This window comes from Mytilus californianus, unplaced genomic scaffold (assembly GCF_021869535.1).
Source record: "Mytilus californianus isolate M0D057914Y unplaced genomic scaffold, xbMytCali1.0.p SCAF_14, whole genome shotgun sequence".
In the NCBI taxonomy this organism is placed as follows: domain Eukaryota; kingdom Metazoa; phylum Mollusca; class Bivalvia; order Mytilida; family Mytilidae; genus Mytilus; species Mytilus californianus.
In genome coordinates this window covers 13,207,507-13,227,323 of record NW_026262626.1, presented here as the reverse complement: position 1 = coordinate 13,227,323, position 19,817 = coordinate 13,207,507, and the positions used below count along the sequence as shown (strand labels likewise).

Below are 19,817 nucleotides of genomic sequence, written 5' to 3'. Positions count from 1 at the left end.
AAGAAGTAACCATGTTAATTAGTCTTTCAGTTGCAAGCTGCAGACTGGTTCATTGGTACAAAGGGTATACAAGTTGAACTTGTGACCTTGACACTGTAAACAGACAGGCTTTAACCTTATTTGAGATACAACCTCTTTCAGTTAGCAGCAATAAAATAATGTCACATCAATATATATCAATTGAGAGGGAAGTTGGAAAGATACTTGATTCAGACTTACCTCACAATGCTGTTGGTATATCTCCATTGATTCCTGACTAGGGGGATAAGGTGTTATTGGCTGAAATAAAAGAGTATATATGTAAATATAAAAATAAGAAGATGTGGCATGATTGCCAATGAGACAACTCTCCACAAGAGACCAAATGACACAGAAATAAACAACTATATTTTACCATATGGCCTTTAATATGAGTAAAGACCATGTCTACAAGCAGTGATATCATCTTGCATTTTTATTACAAGTGCTTTTTCTCTGTAACTCAAATTTGAAATAAAATTTATAAGAAATTATTTCAGATACCTACTAACCAAGAAAGTACAGTCAAAGTCATAAGATACACGAATTTGTTTACATATGAGTTGGTTTTTACATAGTCGTACCCTTTCTACTGTTTTTTTTAAAGGAGAAGGTCTGGTAAGGGCTAATTTTGGTCTACAATTTGAAGTACATCTGAAGAATGATTTTTGACATTTTTCACTGAAGTGTATATTTCAGTCGAATCAATGAGTTTATGAAATAGATTTGAACTGATTTGGTCATTAAAGACGTTCAAATTCAAGCTCAATATGCAAAATCTGTCAAATATGCCAAGTGCGGCCACTTCCATTTTAGACAAAATCTGTCAAAAAATTGGTACAAATGCTAAAATTGTGAATATTTCTGTAATTTTGCATGAATTAAAGATGCTAGTACCTAATGCATGTGTACTGTATTGTCACAAACACCCCATATTTAACAAAAGTATTTTTCTGTCCAATTAATAGCTAGAAGTTTACATTTTAACAAATTTGCTAAAGTGCTATATTTTGGGGCCAGAAAGGGGTTTTACCGGGCCTACTCCTTTATTTTCAACTTTACATCTATTCAAAAAGAAGACTATTCTTGTAGTCAACTTGAATAAGGCTCATGAATTTTAAGGAACCCAGATAAAAATATGGATTCAAGATTCTGGTCTATTGCCAGTAAGCATCCCTGTCTTATTAAAGCAGCTGTTAAGTACATTACCGGTAAGTCGCATTAAAAATTGAGTAAACTGTTCAATTGAGAATATATAATGTGTAGAACTGACCTGTAACTGTTGGTCTAAGGAATGGTAAACCAAATTCATAGCAAAAGCTTCAGCATTTGACAGTCCAGTACCTAGAACAGAACATAATATCTATATGATAATATTGTGTAAATGCTAATAGAAACCAGAGCTAATGTTTCTACGTGAAAGAACATGACGGAAAGACATCTGATATTAACTAGGAATCTCAAATGAATTCTATGCTTTTCAATGACGGACCACTATACAGCTCTTTCTTACATCTACAAACAACAACCATGACGATTTAAAACTCTGGGTACAAAGATAAGGAATCTGACAGAAGGTTAAAATTAATAAGCTGCTTCGCCAAGCGCAGCTGGATACGACCGCAGAGGTCCAACCCTGAACAGTTGGGGCCAAAATTAAAACAATATTCAGGCTTGATACAGGTCTGAATTTGGATTGTAATTAAATATTTGACACATAATAGGTTTCTGACACAGAATAACTGTAGTCAAAGAACTTAGAATTGGTTATATGATTTGAATTTATATTCATATACTTCCATCACAGTATTTGATGTTTCTAGAAACAGCTAAAAAATAATTCATACTAGAACTAGCTGACAACTTTACATAATTTAAAAGCAATGTAAGGGAGGTAATTCAAATATAACATTGTAATTATTATCTTTTAAATTTTATTTAATGTTTATTAAATTAAACAAAACAAATTTTATAGCCTTAGGACCAAAATTTGGACCAATTAGAATATGGGCCCAACAACCAAATACACAGTTAGATTCAGCATATGAAAAAAATTGTAATACTAATAGCATGAAAAATTGTAATACTTATAGCAAAAAGTCCCAACATAATTAAAGAATCAAAGCTTTCTCAAAATCAAAATCCAAAAATATTGTTCTCTTCTATATACTGTAAAATATCATTAATCAATCGAATACTATCCCTTATATAATGCTTAATGGTCCAATATCTATTTCATAGAGATCCAAAGACCAATACTTAAGTAATTGTCCATTAACCAGGAATCCCTTGTTTTTCCCACTTTTTTGCCCCTAATTCCTAAACGGTTTGAACCTTATCCCCCCAAAGCCAATCCTAACCATCCCTTTGTGGTATGGAAACTTGTGGTATAATTTCAGAGAGATCCATACACTGTTCCACAAGTTATTGTCTAGAAACTAGAAAAATGCTTATTTGAGCCCCTTTTTGGCCCCTAATTCCTAAACTGTTCGGACCATAACCCCAAAAATCAATCCCAACCTTCCTTTTGTGGTTTTAAACCTTGTGTTTAAATTTCATAGATTTCTATTTACTTATACTAAAGTTATTGGCCGGAAACCAAATGACTTTGGACGACGCTGACTCCGACGTGATACCAATATACCACCGCAAAATTTTTTGCGGTCGTATAAAATTAAAAGACCTTTGTACTTAAATCTGTTAAGATATGGACGTTCCCACAAGAAGACCTACTACTTGGTCCTTATTCAAGACAAGCGGATGAATCATGCTGATCCAACTGTTTATGAATTATGTTTTACAAAATATAATAAAAATGTAATATCAATATACAATTAACACACATATCGATTAGCCAGAAAATAAGGATTTTTTGGGCAATATTTAGAAAGCTTATGAGACAGGAAAATAAATGAGGGTCTATGAGTTTTATTTCAAATTTCATTGTAATACAACTAACTTTTCTATTATCCAAAATTGTATGTATACAGATTCAAGAGCCTTAATAATTTTTTCTTTGTTCATGATAACAAAATAACAAGAAAATTTCCCATTGCTGAAATTCTCTCGTTCAGATGAAGTCGAGCGATGACTAATTACTGCACACACACCTGTATTCATGTAAGTTTACTACTTCAAAGTATCCACATGTACTTTAATTACTTAAAAGAACATGTTCTTTTATAACAAGTATGTAAATGCACTTTTCACCATTACCTAAATTTCTGGGACTTACTTTATAATTCTTATAGTTTATAATGTTTCAATAAAAGTCAGTCCTTTCGTAAAACGTTCTTATTGGGTCAACAATGCATCATGTAGTGTTATTTTTTAAATATGGGTATATCGTTATCGGGTCGTAATTACGTATTCAATTCTAAACACTTCATTCATTGGTGTTGATGGTATACACATGTCCCCAAATGGAGGATTAATTAAATTAACAATAATTTCTTAAAATAAAATTTGAAAAATGCTATTGAGTGTCTATAATACCACTATATTCAGACAATATAGTTATCTGATTGATTGAAAAAAAAATATTTTAGTCTGAAATTACTTTTTTAATAAATTATCATTTGTCAAAAGCAATACCAAGCAGTTACATTTCTCATAACCTCTGCAGACCTTGAGCTCACTTTTCAATTAAGAATTGAATGCTTGTCTTTGTTATTTTAAATTTGTGTAAAATCGTTGATAGATGCACATTGTGCATGAAGCGTAAAAACTTCTTACATAAAATTATGACTAATATAAAAAATTTTAATTGTTTTCCTATTTATTCTTGTGTCTTTGACATGGGAAACATGTGCTGTCATAAATTTTTCTTTTTATTGAGAAATAAAATCTAATTTTGAAATGCCTCCCAATTCTTGTCTTCTAAATCAGAATTTCAAATCATATTAACGGATTCTTGTGAAACACACGTTATGTCATTTTTGTGAAATAACAAGCTTAGTTGGTTCCGGTTAAGACGATTTTTGTTAACTAAATGTTGTTGAAATGCCTCATGAAGCAAAATATTGTGGTAGATATCACAATCATGACAATTGTATGATCATTAATGATTTCTAAGAAAATAAATCAAATGCAAAGCTTACTCAAATCTCTTGTGTATATTGTAGGTCGTAATGACCTATTTACTACATTTAAACACTATGTATAGACACTATATCTAAATTTTAATTTCACATAAAGTAACCACAGTAACACCATTCCCAGTGTATTAACCTTTCAAATTCAATCCTACTTTATAATTCTAATGTGGACTTGGTAATCAGCAATGAGGACAGATTTATTTAAGGAATGACTGTAATATTTTTTCTGTCTATGAAGAAATAACATCAAAAATGTGATGCACACTGAATAACTCGTTACACAGGTTATTTAAAATTGTGCATCAAATTTTTTAGGTTATTTCAAATAGACAGAAAAAATATTACAGTCATTCCTTATAATTTAATTGTAAATTCTGTTTTAAGAAGTAAATTTTGAAAAAAAATGTTGGTGATGTCATGGTCACATGACAAAATCATGTCTATGAGCTGATAGACAAAACACTTTCAGCCAATCAGAAGACATGTTACATCCAAAATTAAATTATTGGTGTAGAAATCATTTAAGTGCTGAAAAATCCTGAAAATTTATGGCTGGATGAAAAAAATAAAGGCTGGTGGGGGAAATTTAGAGGTAAAGGACTTCACTCTTGAAAAGCGGTAGTAATTCCTTGTAGATTGTATTTATAAAAAAAACCTTTGATTGACATGTTGTCATGCTAAATGTACCACAACTCGAAATTCAAAGTATCTGAAAACAGAAAGATGGTGTCTAACAAATCCAGTATGGACAAACACAGTCCAAATTATCAATGTTGGGCTGTTGACCAAATATAAAGTCATTCCTTTCAATAGTATTAAAGAAATAAGTGACAAAAAAGTTTAAGTTCTTTCAATATATTGAAAAGTATTACCAAATATGAAGTAGGTTTCTGTCAGATCCAAAATATATGCACAAACTATGACTGACAAAATATGAAGGCAATTTGTATAAAAATTTCTGAGAAAAAGTATAACTTAATATTTCTTGGATGAACAGACAAGATGAATGCAAAATAGCTCCCTCTCCTAGAGTGGGCGTATAATTTACTTATAAAGTTCAAATTTTAGAACTAAGGAGCAGTATAGTATTGGTGTAAATATCAGAGCCATAAAAACAATAATTTTCACTTAAAATAATGCAAGTTTTCCTATAAAAATAAAGTAAGACACCAAACATAAGTTCAACATTCCACGTTCCAAACAAAAATAAAAGTAATTTATAAAAAATAAATGAAATTACAATGAACTATTTAATTCAAAGAAATCATGCAAAACAATTTCCATTTAAAAAATTCATGCATTCCACACAGCAATATAACACTTAATAAATGCAATGAGATTCAATTCTCCAAGATAATTAACCAAAGAGGAATAACTCAAGGTCATAAAGGAGTAAATTTAAATGTTTTTTTTTCCTTATCACTCACATGGACTGAAATTAAGTTAGACAAAACATGGTACCAGTATATATGTGGATGGTGAAACATTAAAATTTACATCTATTCAAATTCATTTATGAAACCGTCACAGATTTAATCTAATACAGAAGTTTTTTCATAAAAATAAAATAATCACTTTCACTTCATTGAACAAAACTTTTTCGAGTCGTTTTCATTGATGGATGAAATTAAATTCTCATAGTTTGCCATTAATGTTTAATAAATAAAAGTTCGAACATAAACCAGAAGTTTGAATGTAATTTAAGTGACTTTTAAGTATTCTTGCAAAGGTTTTGTCCCTAAATGTGTAGGCAGATATTTTAGTCCCTGAATGTGTGTAGGCAGATGTTAACCAGCTAGTTTTGAAACTCCAACACCTCAAACCACTTAAACTGACAAGCTTTTTCTTATCATGATCAGGCACTGTATAATAACCCTTGCTCACGAAGAGCATTATCATGTAGAATGCATTAAATGGATAGTTGGATTGGTGTTTTATGTCCAGTGGCAAATATTAAAAACATATCAGGAAGAGGATATGTTGATTTGAAATGACAATGAACCCTGCTTTCACTAGTAACAGTCTAACATGCTGAGCAGGTTTCGTAATGTGATGGTTCACAAAGTAATGAAGAACTTGTTTTATTTTGTGAGTCCTTGTAACTTCAAAGACAGTATAGTGACATTTTACTGTGTACTTTTAAGTACTTGTGCAGGTGGGATGCTATATTATTGACATTTCTTTAAAGTTTTTCTTTTATTCTTATCAACTATATTGTTCAACTGAGTCAAAAATAGTTTTAACATCAATTACCTTGCTGAATATCTGATGGCTGCGTATTCCTAGGAGGGATCAGCTCTATCTGTATCCCTCCCCCAGAGTCTGACGTCCATGAGGCATGACGTGACCCTGTGGCTGGTACCCTCTCTGACGTCTGAGGCTGATGAGATACAGATCTCTGTGGGAGGGCATTTGCCCTGTTTCCTGTTATAGACCCTGGGAAAGTACTGACTTGATGAAATGTTTGTCCAGAACTGACCGGAATGTGGGCAGTGTTAATAAAAACTGGGGAAGTGCTCTTAATTTGGTATCCTTCGTCTGAACCAACCCGTCGGTGACCACGCCCTGAAAATGCAAATAGCAACCACATACTCAAACTTGCATGCAGTTAATAAAACATTAACTTAAAGTTCAAAGCAAAATATCTTAACAAAATTTGTAAAAGCTGATATATGCTTTAACTAAATTCAAATAAACAGAGAAGACGAAAACAACCAAAATAAATTCACAAATAAAAAACATAACAATTATTTAATTCAAATGATCAAACATTAAATTTAAATGATGATTTGGCACTGGTGTTTTTATCAAACATATTAATCTTATCACTAATTATAAGTGAAAAGTTTCATGCATAAAAGTAAAAAAAAAATGTATGAAACAGTAATGGAAGATGTGATGTGATCATTGAGCATAACAATATCAAACTGCTAAAAAACATTCCAAAGGAAATAGTCAAGTTCAAGAATTTCTTTTTTTGATTTTTTATCTATGTGTATTTCCAAAGACTTCAGTATCACCTTTTCCTGATCTGTAAATTTATCATTAAGGTCTACTTAAGTGTAATGAGACGTCAATTTCTTATCATAATGTGACATTTTTTCCACCACATTCTATTAGTTCACTTTTTTTTACAATCCATCTTAGCAAAGAAGGAGGATACAGTGCATGACATGCATCAAGATTCCAAATGCTGAAACATTCACTATTGTCAAAAATCTTTAATTGGTGAATGCAATTTGTTATAAGTTGTAGAATCTTTTTTTATTTCCGTGGGCAAATTCATGGTTTCAAACTACAAATAAAAAAAAAATTAAAGGGGGGTATTTATTTCATTGCATAATTAATTTCATGGTTTTAGAGAGCCATTAACATCCCAGAAAATATATATAAAATACTAATGAATCTTTCACGTCTCATTTTTATATAGTGTTTAAATGTTCATGTTGAGTTGTAGATAAATTTTCTTTACCATGCAAAGACAAGTGATGCAAACATTCATATTTCAATACAGAAAACATTTTGTATCAAATATTTTTACCTGTAAAATACTACAGCAAACGAAGAAATAAAAACATGTTCATAGAATAAGCATGCAAAGATTTTTGTCGCTTTTTCAAAAAATTTCATTTCTTCAAACTACAAGGAAAGAACATGCAGAACTCATTTTAACATGCAAACAGACATGCATTACTTGAAATTGTTAGTGCAAATAGAAGAATCACTCTAAAAGATATAAGAAATGCTTTTCAGCCAGTAATGAAATGTTGTCAAGGGGAGATAAGTGAGAAACTTCAACTGTGTAGCCTGGTATCCTGTCCAATTTTATCTATGCTAGCCAAAACAGATGTTTGTTTCATTATATAATACTAGGGACCAGCTTAAAAAGAAAAGCTGACTTATTTTAAATACAACTGAGAGATAAAGTCAATAAAGTTGGCTTATGAAACCTATCTGTAAACAAATTTCACTTTACTGTTTTTATACTTAAGAAAGATACAAGAAGAGGAAAAGCATCAAATTTATACTTTGAAAAGGTACAAGAATTGGAAAGTACTGATATTATACTAAGAATAAATAGAAAAAAAACTCCATATTTTTTTATACAGATTCTTAAAACATCTGTTTCAACTGCAAAGACCAGGATCCCAGTTTATGTAACACTCATTAGTGACAGGAAGTGATCAAAGGTAGATAACTTTATTACCTGGAAATTGGAATTGTGATTGATCGGATATAAACTTTGGTGACAAGAGTGCAGCAGTAGTGTATGAGGTATATCTTAGATGAGTTGGTATGGCTAAATATTAAACAAAGGCACTGTTAGCTTAGGCAAAGTAGTTATAATAATGTACTAAATAAGTTATACCAATTAATGCACCATGGTGAGTGAAAATTCTCTTAACACTTTTTAAAAAGATTTTTTAAAGTAATTAAACATACTTTCATGCATATATCAAAGATCACCTCTTTCACAGTCAGTGTTCATCAATTTTACAGAAGGGACGATTAAATACTTATTTGAAAGTAAAAAAATGTAGAAAGAGGTTTCATACAAATTTCTATGTGGCTTCAAAGTAAACAGACATTCAAATATAAAGGGTATTCAAAATAGAATTGGTTTAAACTTTCCAATTATAAAACTGTTAAGAAATTTTCACACCCATCTTAAGACCTATTGCCTCTTTTCATCCAAAAGCTCAGAGAATTTCGTTCATAAATAAATAGATTTCAAATTCAAAGTTTCAGAATCAGATGCATTCTGGGTAATAATTAAAAACCGAATCACCTTATAGAATGGAAATTGAAACAATAACGAAATTATTTTCATTTCAAGGTAAAAACATTTAAAATACCCATGACAGTCCTTTAGATTCTGAAATGGAGATATCGAATAAACATTTATGAACGAAAGTAGTTTTGGCTAAAAAGGCATCAGATCAGCTCTAATTACAGCATGCATTAGTATTTAATAATAATTTTCTATGAAGTTAACTTAAACCAGGGATTCAGAATACACTTAATCTACATCAAACGATCTCATTTAAAATCTGAACAGATTTCAATACACGAGGATACAGGATATTTAACCCACTTTAAGAACTATGAAAGAGGCGACTCTTTCATCTTCAACTAATAAGAAAATAATTGGGTCATAAAGTTCAAAATATGGCATGTGATTAAAAAAATCCTTTTTTAAAATTTTTGAAAAAGTTCATAATTTGACAAATCAGTTTCAAAAAGTACAAACAATAAATACTCCTACTCCAAAATGTCCTAATTCACATTATAAAAATAAGGAGATGTTATATGATTGCCAATGAGATAAACTATACTTAAGTTTACTTTACAAAATATATTAAACATATTATCAAATTCTGAAAAATCTGATACCTAAAGTCCTACTTGTCTACTGAAACCATTTGTTATAAAACCCACAAGAATAAGCAATAGCTCCAACGATCTTCTACCTAAAATCATAAGGAGACAGAAAAGCGAGGTCAGAATTCGTGTTGTGGTTCTCACCTGCAGACGAGGTTGTCACTGGTGTCTGTAATACTCCACCCGTAATCATTATAATGGTGCCATGAGATCCCGCCCTACGATGGCCTAGCAGAAGCAGAGGATTAATGCCATGATTACACGAAAGATAAAAATCACAAAAATATATATAGTACAGTATATATGATTAAAGATATAGCTGGATTATGTATTTAGTTGTAAGAGGTAATATTCTGTTTATCAATGAGTTTTCAATACTTGTATAGCAAATTTATCCTTGTAGATTTATCAAAATTCAAATGATACATTTCAGATATTAATTTCATTTCATTAATACATGTATGTAGCTGTACTATGACTAAAGGTAAGGAACTCCTCAAGGGAAAATTGACATTCAAGAGCACTATTTGGTATAGGCATATCAAAAAGTAAAAAATCAAAAATACAGAACTACAAGGAAAATTCAAATCGGAAAGTCCCTTATCAAATGGCAAAGGGACATGTAGAAATATTTGATCAGGGCTGATTTTAGAAATTGTCCCAGACATTGCTGATATAAATAGTTGATGTAAATATCATAGCAATCCTACAAGTAATGTAGACCCTGACCTAATTTGATTCTATGCCATATAAAAGAATGGCAATACTTTAATCACTGCAGTTCTAAGTAGTAAATTTACATTAAAAAATAAAAACATTATTACACCCAAAATCATCAGCATGATCAGGTTCATAATTTATAAAAAGAAAAAAGACAAAAAAAAAATGAAAAAAAGAAGAAAAGAAAGCCAACTTTGTCCTTTGACATTAGAACTCAAAGAAAAATATATTTGCTAATTTGATGAAAATTTTAAACAGAATATTACCTTAATTTATGCTATCAGGTAAAAAGTCAATGTAAAAACCACACAGATAGTTAGTACAATCTGAATAGTAGTGCATGTCCACTTAACGCAACTAAAACATTAAGTTTATACATGAAGTAACAATCTCCAAAAAAATTATTAGCTTCTTTTGGGTTTTTGAAAAATCAGAAAAAAGGTTGCTATGAAAATAGTGAGAATGAAGAATGAAATAATATTAGAATAGTCAAATATGAGGAGGTTGAACATAACAGATATCTTTAAGTGAGAGTTAACTATAAATATACAAATCTAAAACGAAAAAAAAAACAAAAACATAAAAACTTTTAGGAATGGTCAATTTTCATTTATTTCATATCTGATGTAAAAAGCATCATTAATTTACAATATTTGTTCAGCATAGTTCAAAATCACATCTCTTGTTATATGAATAAAAGTTAAGTTTTATACATTTTTAACTTTAAGAATCAAAATACATCAAGCAGCTTACATTTAAATCAGTATGCTTAGACATTATCATTGTACTCAATTACTGTAACTGTCAATTTTATGTTTTCTATTTGTTTATGGTAAAATTTACATGAAAAAAATGTCTGGCTTACATACAAGTTTTCTCTTGAAAACTAATTTTGCATATAATAATCCAATGAATAACTCAACTACAAAAAAAATGTTCATAAAATATGATGACTAAAAATCCAAATTACCCAGTCCAAAAGTTTCCATATTTACAACTATGCATTTTGTTGTAGATGATCAAAGAAAAATTTATTTCATTATCATTTTTTGTCTATGAAAATGTAGTTATAAATTAAAACAAACGCAATTGCAAATGTAAATAGTGACTTATGCTTTGATCTTGAATCTTTCCATGCAAAATAATTCATGCTAAAACAAGAATCTACAGACATTACTAACTTAAAAATCACAAACAAATAAACAATGAAAATCATTAATCTATGTCTATGATATAAGTATATAAATATGTCTGTAAATTTTCATACTTTAATAATAAGAATATTAATGCTGTTTTCATATCTCTTTTAGCACTTATTCAATTTTGTATTAGTTTTTTAGCTGGAATCCAATAAATCTGCATAAAAAGAAATTCAGAAAATTATATCAAATGTACTAGTGCCTTTAAAGATCTTAATATCTTTTTCCTAAATTTCAATTTATTTGCAGACAAGAGTTACCTACCTTTGTAAGAGTTCCCACTGCTGCCACTACTGCTGTTGGTTATCTCCCTTATATCACATTTCATCAGAGTACTGTCTGCTGAGTAACGTTTTAAATGATCTGGGGTACCAGACCTTGTGGCATCATTTAGACTATCACGACTGCCAGCAAGGGATGGTGGGGCACTCTGTTGTCCTCTCGTTTGTTCATCCTGAGAGATATAATAAAAAAATCTATCTAAAAGCAACCAAATTATTCTTAATCTTGTAATTTTTAGGGTTTTCTACTTTCGTTCTTTAAGGAAAAATCAGTAATTCATGATTAATTTTTTTTTACCGATCGAAGGTATTTTTTGTGGGTTTTAAAGTGCTTCATCTACATTTGAACTATTTCATATATTTGTTTTGTTGGGTTAAATAGCACTTTTTTTCATGGCTTTATAATATAAGTCGAGGAATAAGAGTGGTCTGTGTTAGCTCTGGACAAATTAGTAATTCTATAACACACTGGTATATCAACTTAACCTTTCAATATTTGCAGGGAGCCTTGGTTGCCGAGTTGTCTAAGTAGTACAACTACTGTATTACTTGCCTGTCAACACTGAGGTTGTTAGTTCCAACCCAAAACATGTCAGGTGAGTTCAACTCCAATCTTAATTGACTAGGATTGCCAGTTTTCAAGCTGAAAGTCTATGATTCTCTACGGGCACTCTGGCTTTTACCACCATTAAAAATTGTCTGCCGCAAAATAGCCAATAGTGCTGAAAGGTGTGTTAGACACCAAGAATCAATCAATCAATATTTGCAAATAACAGAAATACCTATGCATTCTGAACCTCAATTCAACAGTCATCTTTCTTATTAGGTCAGGTTTGTTTGGTCCTGAGGATGACATTTATATACAGGTTTGACTGTTGATATTTTCTACACTTGTTGCCTCTTACGCTTACCTCTAACACTGGTGGGTTAACTGGAGGGTTTGCCCTGGGTGGAAGAGGAGGTGGTATACTGAACTCGTCTGACTTCTTGATTGTGTCTGATCCTATAAGGGTTCCTGAGCGTGATTCTCCTGTATGTTGACTCGTTGTTGAAGTGTTAGAACTGGGAGGTGTGTTTGAGTAAGATGTTGTCACAGGCACTGAATTGAAGGCTAAAAACAGAAAACAAAAACACATTAAATTTGAATTTAAATTTTCCTCAGTATAATTTGTAGGAATTACCTCAGCATCAAACAGTTACATAAATGCAACAAAAAAGATGAAAATACTATTACAATGATTCCTTTAACTAACCATATCTTGAATAATATTCATAAGTTAAAAATAATATACTGTGGATTCATTTATTTTCGTGGGTACCAATTTTCGTGGATTAAGGAAAAAATGTTTTTTCAGGAATACTTAATTTCATGGTTTTGCAAAAGTCTGCATACAAGCTTATATAAAGTTTGCACTGCGTTGAAGATTTTAATTCATGGTTCTCCTTCACCCACGAAAATTGGTATCCAACGAATAATTGTGAATCCACAGTACTGTGGATTCAATTATCATCTCAGGTATCATTTTTGTGGATTTGGGAAAGATGGTGTTTTCATGGATACTTGATTTGGTACTTTTGCCAAAGTTTGCATACTAGCATATAGTAAATTTGTACTTCATTGAACTCTTAAATTAGTGGGTCACATAAAATCCACGAAACTGATACCCACCAATAAATATAAGTTTTCCTATCAAGGAACATAACTCCTGAACGGTAAAACTGAAAATCATCCATATATACTGAAACTGACCTCCATTTTGTCATCAGTTTGGACATATCAGAATTTGAAAAGCATTGATTGCATGGAAACTGTTGGTATTTGCCTGCCCACCTTACTTCACCATTTTAATAATAGGATTTTTCCTTCAGGAAAACCCAGTTATAAATGGCAATAATAAATGTACACTAAAATTTCTGAATTTACAGAACTTGCAACCCTTCATTTTGATGTACCAGATATTTTTAAAATAACATTATTTTTACACAGACTAATTCTAAAAATACCTACTGAAGTCAGGTGATTCACATGATTGTGGATTGTTCGGGTAAACTAAAGGTTCCTCAGCTCCTCGGAAAAACTGCAACCATAAAAAGAAAAAAATAGTTTATTCAATATACCACCCCATGAATGCTTATAAGTATTTTTTTTTCTAAAAGAGCATTTTTTTTCATAGCAAAAAATGGTATGCTACTTTGTTTATCATCATGGTTAAATCATTTCAGATTAAAGATGTGGTAATCCTCACCTATTATAGGCTTTAATTAAACAGCTGTATGATTTAATGGAATCATTAAAATACCATTTTGTAAAGAAAGAAAATTTAACAATAAAATATTTTAGTTTTGAAATGTTACAATGTAAGTACTGTTATTTTTTGTCATATAAATTCTGATGCATACAGACTAAATAAGATATAATATTCTCAGAAATTAAGATCAGAACCATTTTTCACTAATACTACAAATGTCAACATTTATTCTTGTTCTAACACAACGCCAGGTAGATCTTGTGCTCACCTGCTGTGCTGGAGGTTATGTAAGTTCGAACCTGGACTGGGTCAAACCAAAGATTCTAAAATTGGTATGGCCTGCTTCTCCGATATGTGGGAACCATTAACATGATTAAGGGGTAAGAACAAAGACTGGTCAGGTAAAGTAACATGTCTTCCTGCAGACTGTTACTTTGTAAACTAGCACATTAAAAATCCAGCTCAGCATGTCGCTTTAGTACAAAGCAGGGTATGTAATCATATTGCACAAACGTGCTCTAGTCCTGAATATGCATTCAATTTGCCACTAGATGCAAAACAGCCATCCATCTTGTTCTAACATGCCATGTTCAGAAAAAGACCAAATTTATAATTCCAGGAGAAAATCATGCAATTCTGATATTACTAAAGTAAAAATAATTCTATTAGTTTCCTCGCTGTTTTTTACAAGCTGATCTAAATCCAAACAGAAAACATAAAACAAATCTTAAAAACAAAATACTTGGTCCTTTTTAGTAATATATCTTATCAACTGTTTAGGTACTTATACATCCTTGGCTTTCAAATATTTGGCTTTGAGGGTTCCCGATGAAGGTAAATCCAGAAAAGCTCTTCGGAAGCATGAAATTTATAACATGTTTTTTTTCATTTTTTGAAACCAACCTGATAAAGATGTGTCATGATCCTTGCCACTTCAATCATTGAAGGTCTTTCTGCTGGGTTTCCTGACCAACATCTGTTAAAGATAAATATCCAAATAAATTTACAGAAAAAAAATATATGTTGTAAACTATAATTACTACCATGTAATACCCTTGTAGGTAGTCAACTGAGTTTTACTGTGAGTATTGCTGTGTGTTTGTTTATTCTACATTGGCTAGAGGTATATGGGAGGGTTGAGATCTCACAAAACATTGTTTAACCCTGCTGCATTTTTGCACCTGTCCCAAGTCAGGTGCCTCTGGCCTTTGTTAATCTTGTATGTTTTTTAATTTTAGTTCATTTATATGTTTGGAGTTTAGTGTGACATCCATTTTCACTGAACTAGTACACATTTTTGTTTAGGGGCCAGCTAAATCCCGCCACCGGATTCAGGATTTTCTCCCTGTGTAGAAGAACCATTGGTGGCCTTCGGCTGTTTTCTACTTTGGTTGGGTTGTTGTCTCTTTGACACATTCCCCATTTCCATTCTCAATTTTATTTTAAGGTCCTTAAACACACTCATACTAGACTATGTTTGGAAATGTTGTAGTTTTTATTATTTTATTTTTGTTCTTTTGAAATCTAATTTTTTTTTGCTGGTCATCAGTAAAGTAAAATGTGTAAAGTCTCATGGTACAATGAAACAGACATTCAAAGCACATGTATGTTGTGTATGTTGTGTTTGTTTAGATTGGAAGGCTGTTATAATATTAATACTTATATTTATACTCCATCAAGTGTTTAACACTTCAAAACATAAAATTAACATAGAGACCTAATGGGTAACTTTATTAATTATAGACCATAAAATGTGAAATTAATAGTCAGAGTTAGTATAAATCATAATTTAATAAACATCAAGAAAAAAATTGTTGATTTGAAAAAATGGACTTTTCTGCAAATATATAAAAGATAAATGTAGAATGAATGGGTTAAGTTTCAATTTGAAAATAGTGGGAAATTTATACACAATACAAATTAAATAGTGTGATTCATCAAAATGACAAATTCTGGTATAAATAAACACAGACTTAGAGAAATGTATTTCTATATATATGTACACACCTGACCATTAGTAGTTCTAGAGGTTTGGGTAAATTACTTATCAATGGGGGCCTTGTACCTGAAATGATAAATATGAATTCACAATTAAAATTGCATCATCTATAAATTTGACTAATATTCATATATTATAAAATTGACATAAATTTATTTCAAATTTTTGATAAATAAGTTTTGTATTTTTTTTTTTATAAAATTAAGGTTCTTACTACCTCTGAAGTAACACTGACCTTAGATGATTAAGTTATTTTGTTTATGGCCCTTTGGATGCTTGGCTTTCAAATCTTATCTCCTGTGTATTTAAACAGTCAAGTAAGGCGTTTTTTTTTCATTTTATAAGTACATGTATATACATTTTGTTGAATGAAATTAAATTAAGACTAATTTTTTGAAGACATTATCAGTCAGCATGGTCAGCATTGCAGGGTTTTCAACATTTAAAATTGAACACTAAAAGACAATGAAATATAATCCAGAAAAAGGGTTTCATTTGAGTAAATTTAGTATATTTCATTTTGGTCTACCCAAATACAACTGTTTTTGAATGTAAATACATGAGCAAATGGAATAATCAAGAAAATTGTCACATTTCTTTTTCAATCAGTTCATTGACCAAAACATACATAGTAGTAGATGGTACCTGTGGGAGGCACTTTGAAAATAGGGTGAAGGTGGAGAGTTGTCTCATTGGCAATCATACATCTTCTTATTTTTACAACACTTGTCGAGGCAATTATAAAACTTCAACCTAAATTTTACCGTACAAAAACATTTTGATACCAAAACCATAGTTAAAATTCAGAATGGCCTTTTCTGGGTCCCATTTTTATGGAACAGTCCTTATTCAGTTATTAACAAGTTAATATGTCACCACTAATACAAATTGGCATTCTCTGGGTTCTATATTTATGGAACAGCCCATATTCAGTTATTAAAAAGTCAAGACATCACCATTAATACACATTTTTAAGCCCAGTATTTACACCGACGAAACAATTTTATTTACCATTATGAACTGCCCACATTATTCTGAATGCGGGTCCTCCTATTTCATCAAAAGGTTTCCGCCGGGTAATCACTTCCCATAAAATAATACCAAAACTGAACACATCACATTTTTCACTGTACATGTTTCCTGAAATAGAAAACAAATATATCCTTTAAGCATGGCATACAATTGTGAAATTATTTATCAATATAAGTTACTGTACATTCAGAAATATTTGTGTGCATTTATTATTGGGATTGTTAAATAATTGACTAAAATAAAATAATCATTACATTTTTTGTTGTTGAAATGTTGCATACAAACAATTCAGCGTTTCAGAATCTAATGCATTCTGGGAAACATTTTCAAAAGTGTACACCAAAGCGTCGTGATTGGTTAAAATCCTCCTAAACAATTGAAATTCAACCAATGACATGACATTTTTTTTAATAGAAATGTTGCATACAAATAATTGCTATCAAAATTTGAAATGCGAGTTTTTTTTTGCACCCGCCTATATATCAATTTTTTCAATGATAAAAACATCGCAAAAAATTTCTGAATTTACAGTATGCTGTATTAAAGAGGAACTGCAAGTCATAATTGTTGTTAAAGGGTAGTTACACCCAGATTCAAACATTTGTCATAATCATGGTAATTCTTTGTTACACCCAGATTCAAACATTTGTCATAAACATGGTAATTCTTTGGCTTATTTTCTTGCAGCTAGTAAGAAAATAATATAGCACAATTGACTTAAGATAAGATATATCTAAGTTGCACCTGGGCAAATTTGGTTTCGACATCTCATTTTATATATCTTGAGTCTTCTAAGAGCCTAGATCACTCACCTGGGAAAAATAGGCTTATTTGAATTCTATTTTCACCTTTTTTCACAAAAAAAAATAATTTCAAGAAACAATTTAAGATCTTATTTAATTGGCCATTTCAGGATTTAAACATTTGTGTTTTATACATCAAAAAGAAAATTGCAAGTATCTAGTTGTATGACCATTGTTTAGGATGCTGTTTAATATGTTACCCAGAATGCACTTGATTCTTAAGTGATGAATTACCTTCAAAGACTTCTGGTGCCATCCATGCAGCACTTCCTTTGTTATTTGTCATGTGTGTTTGTATATCACAAGCTGTACCAAAATCACAGATCTTCAAAACTGTTCCTCCCATTATTAGTAATAAACTGAAAATATGTACAAAGTCAATGAACTCATTAATTTTTTACTTAAACTTCAAATTCAATAGAACCTTGTTGTGTCAAAAACTCAAATGAGCCGAGGTTATTTCTAGGTCCCAGTTTAATTCCTGTTTGATCAATGCATTTTAACCTCTGATCATTCAAATTCTCCGTTAAGTCGAGTAAATTTTAAAGTCCTGTCGATGTAAAATTAATGTAAATTGACCCTGATGTCTCGAAGTTCATAAGTAAGAGATTTTGAAAAATGAACCTCGGATAAATCGAATACTTTTGTCCAGTCCCTTCGACTTAAAAGAGGTTCGACTGTATAATAAAACAAATGCAATGATAATACAACATGCATTTCATTGGTAGAACAAATATTATTTTCCATTAAAAATGACTACATATAACAGTTTGGGGATATTCAAACAAGCAGAATACAGTGTTATATCAGATGACTGTGCCCTGCTTAAAATTATCTCAACAAAATTATCTCTATTGTCTTTTAAAAAAGGTGCATCTGGAACAAAGGGAGATAATCAAAATTTTGGTAACATCATAATTATTGTCCATTAAATAAAACTATAAAATTGTAATATTTCATTAGTCTGGAGTAAAACTGCTGTAAAGATTCTTCAACATTTGGATATCGTGATGCCTTTCTCAAATCAATGATTCATGTCCCTCAGATTTAACACACCCTATCATAGCTAATATTGGATCTTACAACAGGACATGTACAGATAGTCCATGAATATGTAGTCATATTTTTATACTCTAGCAGCCATCAGGGAAAGGAGTCATATTACTGTGAATTAATTAATTTTTTTCCAGGTCAATTTTCTTGTATCAGAAATAATTCATTTTTGTGGATTCTTGGTTTTCACAAATTTTTAATTCAAGCCAATAGTAAATTTGTATTTCATTGAATACTTTTTGTGGTGCACCTTTATCCAAATATTTTTTACCCTGCAAATAATAATGAATTATATGTATATGACTTTGACATCTACATATATGTAAAATCTTTAGACAACTTCTTGTCTTCTTATAGCCTATTTTCTTTTGATCTTTATGTATCATATATCATGTATATAACTACTTTATTTAGGTATACTTTTTTCTACACTTACTTTGGAGGTTTCAGATCTCTATGAATCAATGCTTTCGGCTTCATGCCATGTAAATACTCCACACCTTTGGAGCACTGAAGCAGCCAACTCATAGCATGGGCAGTGTTATAAATTGGTTGTGGACCAGCACCATGTAGCACTACAATATTGAAGTATAAGTATTTTAATATCAGGTCGAATTTGGGAACAAAATTCATAAAAAAGAAACACCTTTAATTGGGAAACCGGGTAAGTAGAAAATGTCAATAAATAAAGAATTGTGCTAAAAACAGCTACTATTTTGAAGCCTTATCAGCAATGTTACTTATCAGATTCTAATATGAGTAATGCAACCAGTGTTACTAGTTGAGCAGAGAACTCCTAACCATTCAGGAGCACCTGAGTTCATCCCTGTATTTTTTTAGGTTGATGTAGCTCAATTTTAAGTTTTTATATAAATAAGATGTGGTATGAGTGCCAATGAGACAACTCTCCATCCAAGTCACAATACATTAAAAGTAAACAATTATAGATCAAAGTATGGCCTTCAACACAGAGCCTTGGCTCAC

At 30.8% G+C, this 19,817-nt stretch overlaps 1 protein-coding gene across 5 annotated transcripts in view; it reads right to left on the bottom strand.

The window, feature by feature from the left end:
- Nucleotides 1–19,817, bottom strand: part of LOC127724229 (mitogen-activated protein kinase kinase kinase 7-like) — a 66,894-nt gene that overhangs the window by 39,891 nt on the left and 7,186 nt on the right. For 2 of the 5 annotated variants that reach the window (XM_052231131.1, XM_052231132.1), the window contains exons 4-15: nucleotides 19,270–19,408; nucleotides 18,015–18,139; nucleotides 16,957–17,085; nucleotides 15,954–16,011; nucleotides 14,850–14,922; nucleotides 13,706–13,775; nucleotides 12,609–12,808; nucleotides 11,681–11,870; nucleotides 8,323–8,415; nucleotides 6,369–6,680; nucleotides 1,292–1,362; nucleotides 220–279 (exon numbers count right to left, since the gene is read on the bottom strand). In XM_052231131.1, coding sequence (XP_052087091.1) covers nucleotides 220–279; nucleotides 1,292–1,362; nucleotides 6,369–6,680; nucleotides 8,323–8,415; nucleotides 11,681–11,870; nucleotides 12,609–12,808; nucleotides 13,706–13,775; nucleotides 14,850–14,922; nucleotides 15,954–16,011; nucleotides 16,957–17,085; nucleotides 18,015–18,139; nucleotides 19,270–19,408 — 1,520 coding nt within the window. Of the gene's footprint in view, nucleotides 1–219; nucleotides 280–1,291; nucleotides 1,363–6,368; nucleotides 6,681–8,322; nucleotides 8,416–9,641; nucleotides 9,726–11,680; nucleotides 11,871–12,608; nucleotides 12,809–13,705; nucleotides 13,776–14,849; nucleotides 14,923–15,953; nucleotides 16,012–16,956; nucleotides 17,086–18,014; nucleotides 18,140–19,269; nucleotides 19,409–19,817 lie in introns of all 5 variants that reach the window. The other 3 variants (XM_052231133.1, XM_052231134.1, XM_052231135.1) reach the window with 3 other exon arrangements.